The sequence below is a fragment of the Colossoma macropomum genome, unplaced genomic scaffold (genome assembly GCF_904425465.1).
Source record: "Colossoma macropomum unplaced genomic scaffold, Colossoma_macropomum, whole genome shotgun sequence".
Taxonomy (NCBI): domain Eukaryota; kingdom Metazoa; phylum Chordata; class Actinopteri; order Characiformes; family Serrasalmidae; genus Colossoma; species Colossoma macropomum.
The window spans coordinates 44,505,021-44,516,306 of NW_023494791.1; the positions used below are offsets into that span (position 1 = coordinate 44,505,021).

The 11,286-nt window shown below is 38.2% G+C and overlaps 1 protein-coding gene across 3 annotated transcripts; it reads left to right on the forward strand.

The window, feature by feature from the left end:
- The first annotated feature begins 309 nt into the window (after positions 1 to 309).
- Positions 310 to 5,909, forward strand: LOC118810961 (4-galactosyl-N-acetylglucosaminide 3-alpha-L-fucosyltransferase 9-like). Of its 3 annotated transcripts, XM_036575131.1 has the most exons (3): positions 2,632 to 2,789; positions 2,894 to 2,961; positions 3,847 to 5,909. In XM_036575131.1, the coding sequence occupies exon 3, from the start codon at positions 3,852 to 3,854 to the stop codon at positions 4,989 to 4,991; it is 1,140 nt and encodes a 379-aa protein (XP_036431024.1). In that variant the 5' UTR covers positions 2,632 to 2,789; positions 2,894 to 2,961; positions 3,847 to 3,851; the 3' UTR covers positions 4,992 to 5,909. The 3 variants fall into 3 exon arrangements, with proteins under 3 accessions (XP_036431023.1, XP_036431024.1, XP_036431022.1); XM_036575130.1 differs by lacking the exons at positions 2,632 to 2,789; positions 2,894 to 2,961 and adding an exon at positions 310 to 398; XM_036575129.1 differs by lacking the exon at positions 2,894 to 2,961.
- The last annotated feature ends 5,377 nt before the right edge of the window (positions 5,910 to 11,286 follow it).

An 11,286-nucleotide genomic window follows, 5' to 3' on the forward strand; every position in this document is an offset into this window, starting at 1 on the left:
AGGACTGCATTATTTCTAAATTATATAGACCAGAAAGGTATCTAGAGCTTGTCTTCACCATATGAATGTCTTTCTGTCTTTGATGTAAACATGACAGTAAAACCTTTTGTTTGAGAGACTTTATTTATTAGTAATAATATGATGAAGTATAAGATCTACAACAACAACACAACAACAACAACAAAAAGAAACCTAATTTCAAGAACAGGATGAACTTGTTTTGAACTGGATACCTGATTATGTGCTGAACAGTGGAGGGCGGGGCTTCAGTGTGCAGTAGGTGTCGAGAGGAATCAGGTGTAACTGGATATTTGCTGGGGTTGCAGCATCCAAGGTGGCAGACCTGCTGCAGCTTTGTTGCGCATTATTTTGAGAAGGAACAGACGAGTGAAATGATGGTAGGTTTCCTTCAAAGAATTTTAACCTCATTGTTGGAACCACTTTTGTCAGCTGTAACTAAACTTAGCCGAAATAAGTGTTAGTGTTAGTCCTGGGTAGAACATCAATGCTGTGTTTTACTGGCTAAGGCTGTATGGACTTAAACTTGAAAGAGAAACATCGAGATGTTGTTGGGTCACAATTTGTGTGGACTTGTCTCAGAACCAGCCTCGAGGAGTTGTTGAGAGTGGACAGTAGACTGTGACTGTAACTGTGCTCTAGCAGAGTGAACTGTGATCAGTCTCAGCTCTCAGAACTTTGGCTTTACTGCTTTTCTCTACAGATTATTTACAGTGATGTAGCCGCGTCAGCTCAGAAATATGTTCAGGTTGTGACAGCGGTACAAAAAAGTAACTAAGTAACTCAGTACTTAAGTAGTTTTTATGAACTACTCATTTACTCTTACTTGAGTAATTTTATTTATTAATACTTGTACTTGAGTAAAGGGTTTTTCCATATTCTTTACACCCCTGGAAATAAGACATTATGCTATTAGATATAAGTGAAGATAAACATCCTCCTGGACGTCATATATGCCCACTTAGCTGCTTTATATGGAGGTTTTGCAGTATAATGGAAATACGACTTTTTTAAGTTAGAATAAGTTCATTTTTATTCAACATAGAGTGTTATTTTATGGAAATTGGTGCGAGCATTATAGCTTTTCTTGAGGCTGAATCAAAGATGAGTTTGTATGCATCATCCTCATTCATAACACCAGCATCCTGTTATTTTTGCTGTCCTCATCAAGGCTAAACTTCTTATCAGGAAATTAAAACCTCTTGTCAAAGACACCAGCACCAGCGTTTACTTTACCATGTTATTTTAATATGTCTTCAACAGCTTGACAGTACAGTTTCACCCTTTTTTTAATTGCACCTTTACTTTATATGGAGGTTCCAGACCACTTACAAAAACACCCACACTTACAAAAACGGCAATTTGTGGGCAAAGAAGTAGGTAAATTCTAGCCTTCATAACTTCAGAACAGTTTAAGCTACAGACATGATCCACATATCAGGACATTCAGCTATTAGGACCCAGCCCTAAATACCTAGCCTTATGATGTCAGCATCAGAGAGTAATTCGGCCTGGAAAATCCTGATGTTATTGATTTGTTTAGTTTTTTTTTGTTTTTTTTTGGCCTTTATATTAAAGGGTTAAACCAGCCACATGATTCACACATCAGATCACTCATTAGATTCTGCCTTCACAATCCAGAGTGATTTGACCAGCAATCCAGCTCCAAAATCAGCCAGCAATCCAGCTCCAAAATCACCCAAACCCCACTTGCTACTGTTATATTACATCTCTGCTTTTAGCCTTCAAATTACAAACAACGGGTTAAAAATAGCGACATGATTCACACACCAGAACACTCAGATGAACCTGCCCTGATTAGCCAGAGAGAGAGAAACCAGCTCTAACATCCCACAACCCAGAAATACAGCACAAACACACAGACAGATCACTGTAAAACCTGGTATTAGCTCTCTGCTTTAGCCTTCATATGGCGACCAAAGGGTTAAAGAAGTATCCACTGAACGGTTCTTTAGGGTTCTTCTTTGGCATCCATCCAAAGAACATTAACAAAGTTATGATGAAGAGTGATTCAAATAGTTCTTGACCATAGTGCTGGTGTCTCAGAGCAAAACACAATCATGTAGCTGAATTCGAATATTACTGTACTGTTCAGTGCCCAGAGTGAGTAATCAGAGCTCCAGATGGGCTTGTAATGTTTTGAGCCCGTTACAGTGAGCATTTACAATCATATGCACAACTTTGGGCATCTCTGGTCAAAGTATGTGAAAATAATTGAACACAAACTGGGGTACTAGTACCCCCAGGGTTTGTCAGTGACACTGGGGGAACGTTAAAAAAAAATCTGACATTAATCACTATTTAATTTAATTTAATCATCTGGCAGCACAGTTGCACAGGAACCTACCCCAATATGAGTGACACAAACAGCTTGCAGGAAATGGCAAACTCACACTCAAATAGTTCAGTATTTAGCAAAGAAAGTGCTTCACTCCAGACACTTCTGAGCACAGAGTGTTCAAGCGAAACTAGAGTGACAGAAGAGCTAATTCAGTTTATCGTGCGCTGTTGTGTATGTATATGAAGTGCATGTCCTTCACTGACTGTTATTGAGGCCTCTAAGATGTTTGTTAGTCATGTACTTGAGTTAGTTTCACTTTCACTTCCGTGCTTTAGATTACAGTTTTAGTGAGTTTGTGGTTTCAGTGTCAGCGTTTAGCCATTAGCATTTTGTTTCCGTGTCTGTAGCGGTGATAAATTATGAGTGGATGATCTTATTATTATATTCATATATGCGATCTGTGGCTCAAGTAAGTAAACATTTTGCTACTTGCTGTTCATTTTATGGCCACATACTTTCTCACAGACACACTTCTTACATATTGATGCTGCAGTCTTTCTGGTTAAAATGTAGGAAGTTCGGTGCTTTGTCACCAGGAACTCCAGACTGACAGTGAGACAGAAACATCGCTATTTAGTAAGGTATTGTTTATTTAATGGTAAACATTCACAGAAATGTCTGTTGTACACTGTCAGAAAGAGGTACTGTATACATTTTTACAAGGTAAAACAATGTAAATATACCCTCAAATGTACAGTACTGACTCAATTGTGTATACACTTAAAAAAAAGATGCATGGACACTCAAAGAACCCTTTGCTTGAGTATAGGGGTCTTTACATCGTGAAAGCGTTCTTCAGACTAAGGGAGAATGTGCATGTGTTGAAAAAGGTTCTATATAGGACAAAAAGGGTTCGTCTCCAAGCTTGACATCATAACAATAGAAGAACCTTTTTGGTGCTACATAGAACTCTTTTTAAAAAGGTTGTGTATAGACCCATTTATAACAGAGTCTCCATCAATCTGAAGAACACTTTCATAATGCAAAGAACCCTATAATAATGCAAAGGGTTCTTTGAGTGTTCATGGTGCTAAATAGAATCATTCATGGTGGAGGGGTACATGCAGGGTGTCATAAGGCAAGATAATCCCCAAAGAAAATGTTTAGTGTTCAGAATTACCACTATTTTAGTATCATAAACATTCCACACAAAAACTTAGAAGACATGTGTAGGTTCACTGGTGGTTTTGGATAGTAAATAAAATGTCTATATTCGTGTTGTAGATAGGGTGACCTCTGGTCAATAGTGTCACACTGTCCACTGCTGATATTAATGTAGTGTGAAATGGCAGAAAAAAGTGAACAAGCACTTGAAAAAAATTCCGTCAGGTGTTTGTTGATTAAAGAAACAGTGGTTTTGAGAATCATCATGATTATTCATTACTCTTAATTTTGTAAGGTGACATGTTTCAAAACTTCCATTTCTTTAGTTCAGTTATGCTCTTTCTGTTTTCTTTTTTTCCCAGAAACGATGACCACTCCTTCATCTAGATCATATAAGAGTTTTCTAATATTCGTGGGCTGGCTTGCTGGATTTGGCACATGTTTGCTGTTTTTCCAATACATGTCACAGAACTGCTCATCCCGCCCTTTTATCCTCCATGATCAATCAAATGTTGCACCACATGAGAAAGAGGGAATCTCAAGCAACACTGATCCCACTCCCACTACCCCTCCAGCTGCTCAGCCAGAAAAACCCATCCTTCTGCTGTGGGTCTGGCCTGAGAACTACAGGTGGGACTTCAGTGACTGCAAAACCTTCTACAACATTGATGGATGTCACCTGACGGATGATAGAAGCCTGTATAACCAAGCAGATGCAGTTCTCGTCTACCACAGAGATATCAAATGGGATCTGAGCAACCTTCCTCCATCCCCTCGTCCTCCTTTTCAAAGATGGATCTGGCTCCATGCCGAATCACCAACTAACACTAAGAAAATTCCAGGTCTGGAAAATCTCTTCAACCTCACGCTTAGTTACAGACACGATGCCGACATCTCTGTGCGAAATCTACTGACTGTCAGCAAAACCCCAAAAAAGGAGTTTGAGCTTCCAAAGAAAAACAAGCTCGTCTGCTGGTTTGTGTCCAACGTTGACCCCAGTACTGGAACAGGAACCAGGATGAAGTACTATGAGGAGCTCAACAAACATGTAAAAGTAAATGTTTATGGAAATATGGCTGGATCGCGTATGAAGGACGAAGATTACTACCCTACCCTAGCCAGCTGTAAGTTCTACCTGTCGTTTGAGAATTCCGTCCATAAGGACTACATCACTGAGAAGTTGAATGGCCCACTTACAGTAGGGACTGTGCCAGTTGTTTTGGGACCCTCAAGAGAAAACTATGAACAATATGCTCCAGGTGATTCATTCATTCATGTGAATGACTTCCCTAATGCATCAGCGTTGGCCCAGTATCTACTTAAACTGGACAAAGATGATGAGGCTTACAGACGGTACTTTGATTGGAGAAAATACGTCTCTGCGACTCCTCATCTCACAATCATTAATCAGGAGTTTATTCCATATATTTGTCATGCCTGCGAATATATTGGAAGGCACAAAGAGTATAAACAAGCACACAATATTTATGACTGGTATTTTTCATAACTAATAGCTCTACTAGTTAGTTACTACATAAAACATAAATACATACAGTATTTATAAAGCGAGATTGATACATTGTCATGTATTATAATCTTTGATTTCATTAAAATTAACTAGAATACAAAATTAGAAAGTGACATAAGCTATCACAAAATCTAACACGGTGGCATCGGTTATGAGAATTCAGGATCATGGACGCTGCTTTAGGACTGAACAAAGTCTGTCATAACAACTCATGACAGCATATATCTACAATTACATGGTAATCATAGTGTTGTGTAGCAGGGACCAAGTGAAGTGTTACCAACTGAAATTAAAGAAAATTGCTCCATTTCTAATATTGTTATGAAGCATCGTTTCCCAGGAGCTAAACTTGAAAGGTCTGGTTAAAAACACCATATGGCAGTTTTGTGGAAGGGTTTGATTAAAACAAAGAAAAGTTATAATTATAAATGAATAAATATTCAAGATCCTGCACTACGTCTAAGTCACTGATCACTTTTTAGTAAAATCATCATTTTAAGGCCTTTGTGCAAAAAGATCTTTGTTTTTAGTCTTGTCACTTCTGTCATAGCTATGCAATTAGATGCATCTCAGGCAGATTTGATCTGCTCAGCAAAGGCTTTTGCCCAAATTTGTGGAGTTTATGGCCAGTTTGAGTACACTCTGTCATAAAGGCAATACACCTAATACTAAGAAATAACGAAATTTATGTTAAAATTTCAAAAGATTCTATTTTTCACTCGAATGTAATGCAGGTAATATAATTTGCAATACAATACTTTGTATAAAATGTAAAAAATGCAGAAGAATTTTTGGTAGTGGAGATTTTAGATCCCACCGATTGTGTTTCCTATACACACACACACACATACATACATACATACATATATATATATATATATATATATATATATATATATATATTAGAGTACTTTGGTAAAGTTACATGACTAGAAGTAGACATTATCTGACTAAAAAAGACCTGCTTTTTAAGTAAATGTACTGTAAGTACATAACTAATGTTGTTCTACTTTCATTAACAATTTCTATAAAGAGAGCCGTCTGTAACTGCAGACATAAAAAACTCAGGTAGTTGTTCATGTCCACAGAATTCTTATTAACAGAAACGGCAACTTTGTACTTTCATTACAAAAAGTGCAAATATTTGTAACTGAAACATGTTGCTTTAACTTCCATTACATGGGATCAGTGCTTCATAACAGTGTTATGAATGGAACAAATGTCCATCATTCTAGTTCAAGTCTCTTTATATAATTTCTTTCATAGAATCTTCATCATCATCTTGTCATATGCAGGTCATGCACATTCAAGCATTGCTTTATAAAGATGTTAGTCAATGCTTATGCATATCTTATGAATTCACTATGTCAGTAGTCTTCAAATAAAGTGTCAAATATAGGGTAATACCACAATGTAAATTAAAGATCATACGTTTTAAAGGAGAGTTACATTTATTTAAAGAGAAAAAAGAAGAAAAAATAACATTGTCTTTATATGGTATTCTACAGAGGAGTGCAATACCAAAATGAATGAAAACGAGACTTAAGCACATGTGCTGGAGTGGTTGTTGCTACTTGTACAGTTAAAAAAACACTGATCTGGATGTGAAACCAATCACAATCTTCACAACAACCGTTGCGAAAGCACCTCAATGCTCCACCTTCCTTGAAATCCCAGTGCACCTGCATCTAATTATAGCCCGCGCTGCATCCAGCACACCCCACCTAACAGTCATATGCATCTGCTGCCTGTCTCTGCTCTTTGTTCTTAAAAAACAGGATGAACACAGTTTTTCATAGCCCTTTTTGTACATTCATTTGTAAAAATAAACATATTTTAATTCTTTCGTACATATTTTGTTAAACGGTTCTTGGTGTGGAAATAAATCAGTGAAATATTAATGTAAAAAAGCTACAATTGCTGCTGTTTTGTCTGATTTTTGGGCCTGTATTCAGATGGAGGCAGTAATTCAGGCCGGTAATGTCACTGTAAGTCATAAAAACAAACGTGGAAAAATGATTAACTTAATAATTAAAAATCTCACAGCATCATCATATGTGGGCTGATTAAATGTCATCAGTCTATGACTACGCAGCCGTGGGCTCGCGATGCAGACAGCGAGCCAGAGATGGAGAGGTTTCTCAGGATGCTTTGTTTGGTTTGGGCTTATCACACCTTTTTTTTTAGTTCACTCCATTTTGACATGTGTGAACACTCTGTATTCAGGTCTACAAATAGCTGAACAGGTATGGCAAACAAACCCTTTTCAGCTCACTGCTGATGGAAATGCGCTTTGTGATCAAACGAGGGAATTCATCAACAGAGCTGGCTTTCCTTCTCTTCTAGAGGCACGTCGGCGCCGTGCAGTCAGCATAACAACCATTTTAATGACTGACTCTTTAGACACGCAGCACAAGCTGCTGTTGAAAACAATAGATGAGCCATTAAATAATAGAGAAGAGATGCATTTGATTTAGAACTTATTGGTCGCGGAGCGTATATTTGGTCGAGCATCAGCAACCTGAGTGGTTAAACTCAAACTGATGAATCAATGACAAAGAAGCAGATATCAGGTAAGACTTACCATTATTGTTAATTGTGACAATGCTAATCCAAAAGCCCAGTGAGTGAAGTGTGGTTTATTTCAAATGAATCAGAAAAACCCTCAAAACTATAGACTCTCAAGACCAAACAACTACTCTTTTGGAAAAGCCAGTGGAGTAATTTCAGTGCAAACGTGGTGGAGTGTAGCTCTAAATCATATTGTACAAACTACCTTGTACATTTTTATTTTTTTACATTTATTTTCCCCCAATCACTACAAACATGTGCTTTCTTTTAAACATGTTTCATGCTTTTTAACATACCTGCAAGTTTTTCAAACCTACTGACAACTATAATGGCCAATCTGATCTTTTTCTGGACCTCATTTTCAGGTTTTCAGTATCAGCATTTAAAAAAAGAAAAATAAAGCTGTATTTAAAATAGTTGATCTTAGTTCTCCTGTGGGCCGCTATGCTTTGTAGTTATACACAGGTGGGCTTTGAGGTGGAAAAGGTTGAGAAGCCCTGTTCTATGGCATTGCTCTAGTGCACCATTACAAACACTGTGTATATACCCTTTGCTACTGGCTCATTGAGGTTACATCATTTGCATGAACATATTTGAATTTAAATGGCCAGAAAGCATTTTCCTCAGGGTTGGATGTGACCAGCCACTCGAAAGACGATCCAGTGTGAATGTAAGGAATTCAGAACCATTAGCCTACTGTGTTTTGCAGACAGAGGAATTAGACCTCCGCATTTAATCCATCCATGCAGTGAAACACCCACAAACATGCACACTAGTGAACACACACACTAGGGGGCAGTGAGCACACTTGCCCGGAGCAGTGGGCAGCCCTATCCACAGTGCCCAGGGAACAGTTGGGGGTTAGGTGCCTTGCTCAAGGGCACTTCAGTCACGTACTGTCAGCTGAGGGGATCGAACCGACGACCTTCCAGTCACAAGGCTGGTTCCCTAACCTCCAGCCCATGAGTTCTATATAGAACAATTTCATGCTTAAACAGTTCTTTGCATGGTGAAACTGTTCTTCAGATTGATGGAGAATGCATTGTATATGGTTCTGTATAGTACCTGTGGTTCTATATAGCACCAAAATGTTATTCTACTGCTACGATGTCAAGCATGCAACACTACTCAGTAAATACTCTCCACTACAGTAATTCATTTCATATGAATTGGCACATTTACAGATAATTTATCTGTAATATGATGGAAACTGAACCGTAAACATAATGTGTAAATATGTAAACTTTGTATGCAGTATTTACACAGCAACTATTTTCTTGTAACTGAGAAACACAGAGCATAACTGTACACAGTGTTGATAACCGTATGTAGTGTTATAGATAAGAGGTAGGTTAACAAGTAATGTAAGAGGTATGTGTATTGCACTGTAAGACCTTGAAGAATTAAGAAAAAAACAACAACACAGGATGACGGAAAACATGGAAATGTACTGTACTGGTATAAGCTTAGTAGTGAAACAAGTCTTTAAATACAGAGAATATCTACATAATATACTTGAACGTATGAAGCAATTAAGCTACTAAATCCAAAAACCAGAAAGGAGTTCAGAGCAGGATCTAATGAGCAAGCATGGACCGAACTACAGCTCCCATCTGTCCCATGGCAGTGACATCACCTGCAGCACTGAGATGCTCAAAAACCTGACAGAAGTGGACTGCAGTTCTGGATTGAACTGCATTAGACTGTATTCAGTAATTCAGCAATAACAGCTGATCCAGTGCAGTCTAGTACTCTTGTCTACTTCTTCTGGGTTTCCATGTGTCTCGTCATTGGGCGGACTGTTTAATATGGTCTGTTAGCTTCTGCAGCTGAACCAGAGATTCTCTGAAATAAGGGGAGATGGCAATCCTCCATTGTTTAGCACTAGGGGGAAATGTCTGACCATGATGTCATCAAAGAGTTACAACAGTTCTCTTCAGCAATGGCAGCACAGAGTCATCTGTGGCTACCCGATCAGCACCATGCATGCTCGCCACTGTCACACCTGCATACACTGCATTATGTTTTACAGTGCTGCCTGATCTGCATCCTGAATCTTTTTTATCTGCCCTCTTTTTATTAGCAGATTAGTTCGGGGAATTTAATGCTGAAATCATTGTATTATTAGTATCATTCTCTTTTCTAGTGTAATACTACTTATTAAAGTTTCTTTCTGTGAGTGAAAACAGGTTCAGGTTAGAGCACAGGGAGACAAGAGAGGTACAGACAAAAACCTGCTCAATTTTTACTTTTTTTACTCATTTTTGTTTAGCGTGAGAGCATCTCTGTGGCTGAATCTCAGATGGCTCCTTACTCCCTATATAGTGCACAGATCATTAAATCTGGGACTCATACCGTAACCATAAAAATGTACTAAATGTTTGATAGGATGTTATGCGGCTTTGACTGAATTTGAACGGCTTGTATTTGGACATATGCACTGATTGCATGTAGTGCGCACTACATAGGAAGTAGAAAGCCATTTGAGATTGAGCCTGCATTTTGCCCAGCTCTGTTATTATTGGAGGGCAAATACAGGCTAAGAATGACATCATAAACAAAGCAAAACGGCTCAGCTAGATAATAACTTAAAGCTCTGTGTTTTTACTGATGAACCTGAACACTCAGGAAAAAAAGGTAGTAAACTGTCACTGGAGCTGTACCCCTCTTGTCACTGGGGTGGTGCCCTCAAGGGTACATCTCAATACTTTAGTCAGGGAACATAACTGTATTATAATCCATTGAAATTATATTTATCACTTAAGAACATGACTGATTTGTTACAGCTCATCTACAGTCAATACTTACATGTGTACTACAGGTCTGGTAGTACCGGTAAAAGTAACATTTTCTACGATTGCGTGACAGTCGTGTGCATGAGCAGTGCAAGTTGGGCATGGGACGCAAATTAGGTAGCGACGTCAGCAACTTTTAAGTTATGAACTTTACAAATGTTCATAAAAGTTAATTTATTAACTTTTGTGAAGTTAATCAAATGGAACAAATCATTACTGATCACTGCGATTATAGTTCACTGAAATACTGATGGTGGGAAACTACAGCCGTTAAGTCCTGTATATACGTGCACTGCAGAGTCTGAACTGCTGCTTTAGGTAAACTTCATAGCATTTAAAGTCGCTGTTAGAGACACTTTTCTGGGTTACTGCCCCAGACACTGTCTGATATAAGCTGTTGTGTAATGTGAACATGCCTTTCATTGTGCGAAGGTTGTGAAATTAAAGAAAATTAACAGGAAAAGGGAACAGATGTTTGCTGGCTTGCCAGTTAGTTAATTGTGTGCTACTTTGTTATACTTCAACTCATTTTTCTGGTATAAAACAATAGAACTGGTGTCAGTAAAGAGAATTTGACATGAACAGACCTCCTTAGGCTAGCTACGTAAAATCTGCCAGATTCATGAGCTGTTTAGATTGTCACTGGAGTATTTATGATGGGCTATGATGTCTGAGAAACCACACACAGCATACCACTTTCAGCTGTTTCAGTATTTATAAGAACAGCATACAGGTATGTACCAATACTTTTCCACAGTACTTAATCTTGTGTTGGTCAGACAGTGTCCGTAATAATGATGTAATGTGTCCATATAAGTGATGTAAGAAAACGAGAGACGCTGGCACAGTGCCATAAATGAACCCTAACTCCATCTTGTCCCACAAAACCTTTGTTTTTTTTTTTCATA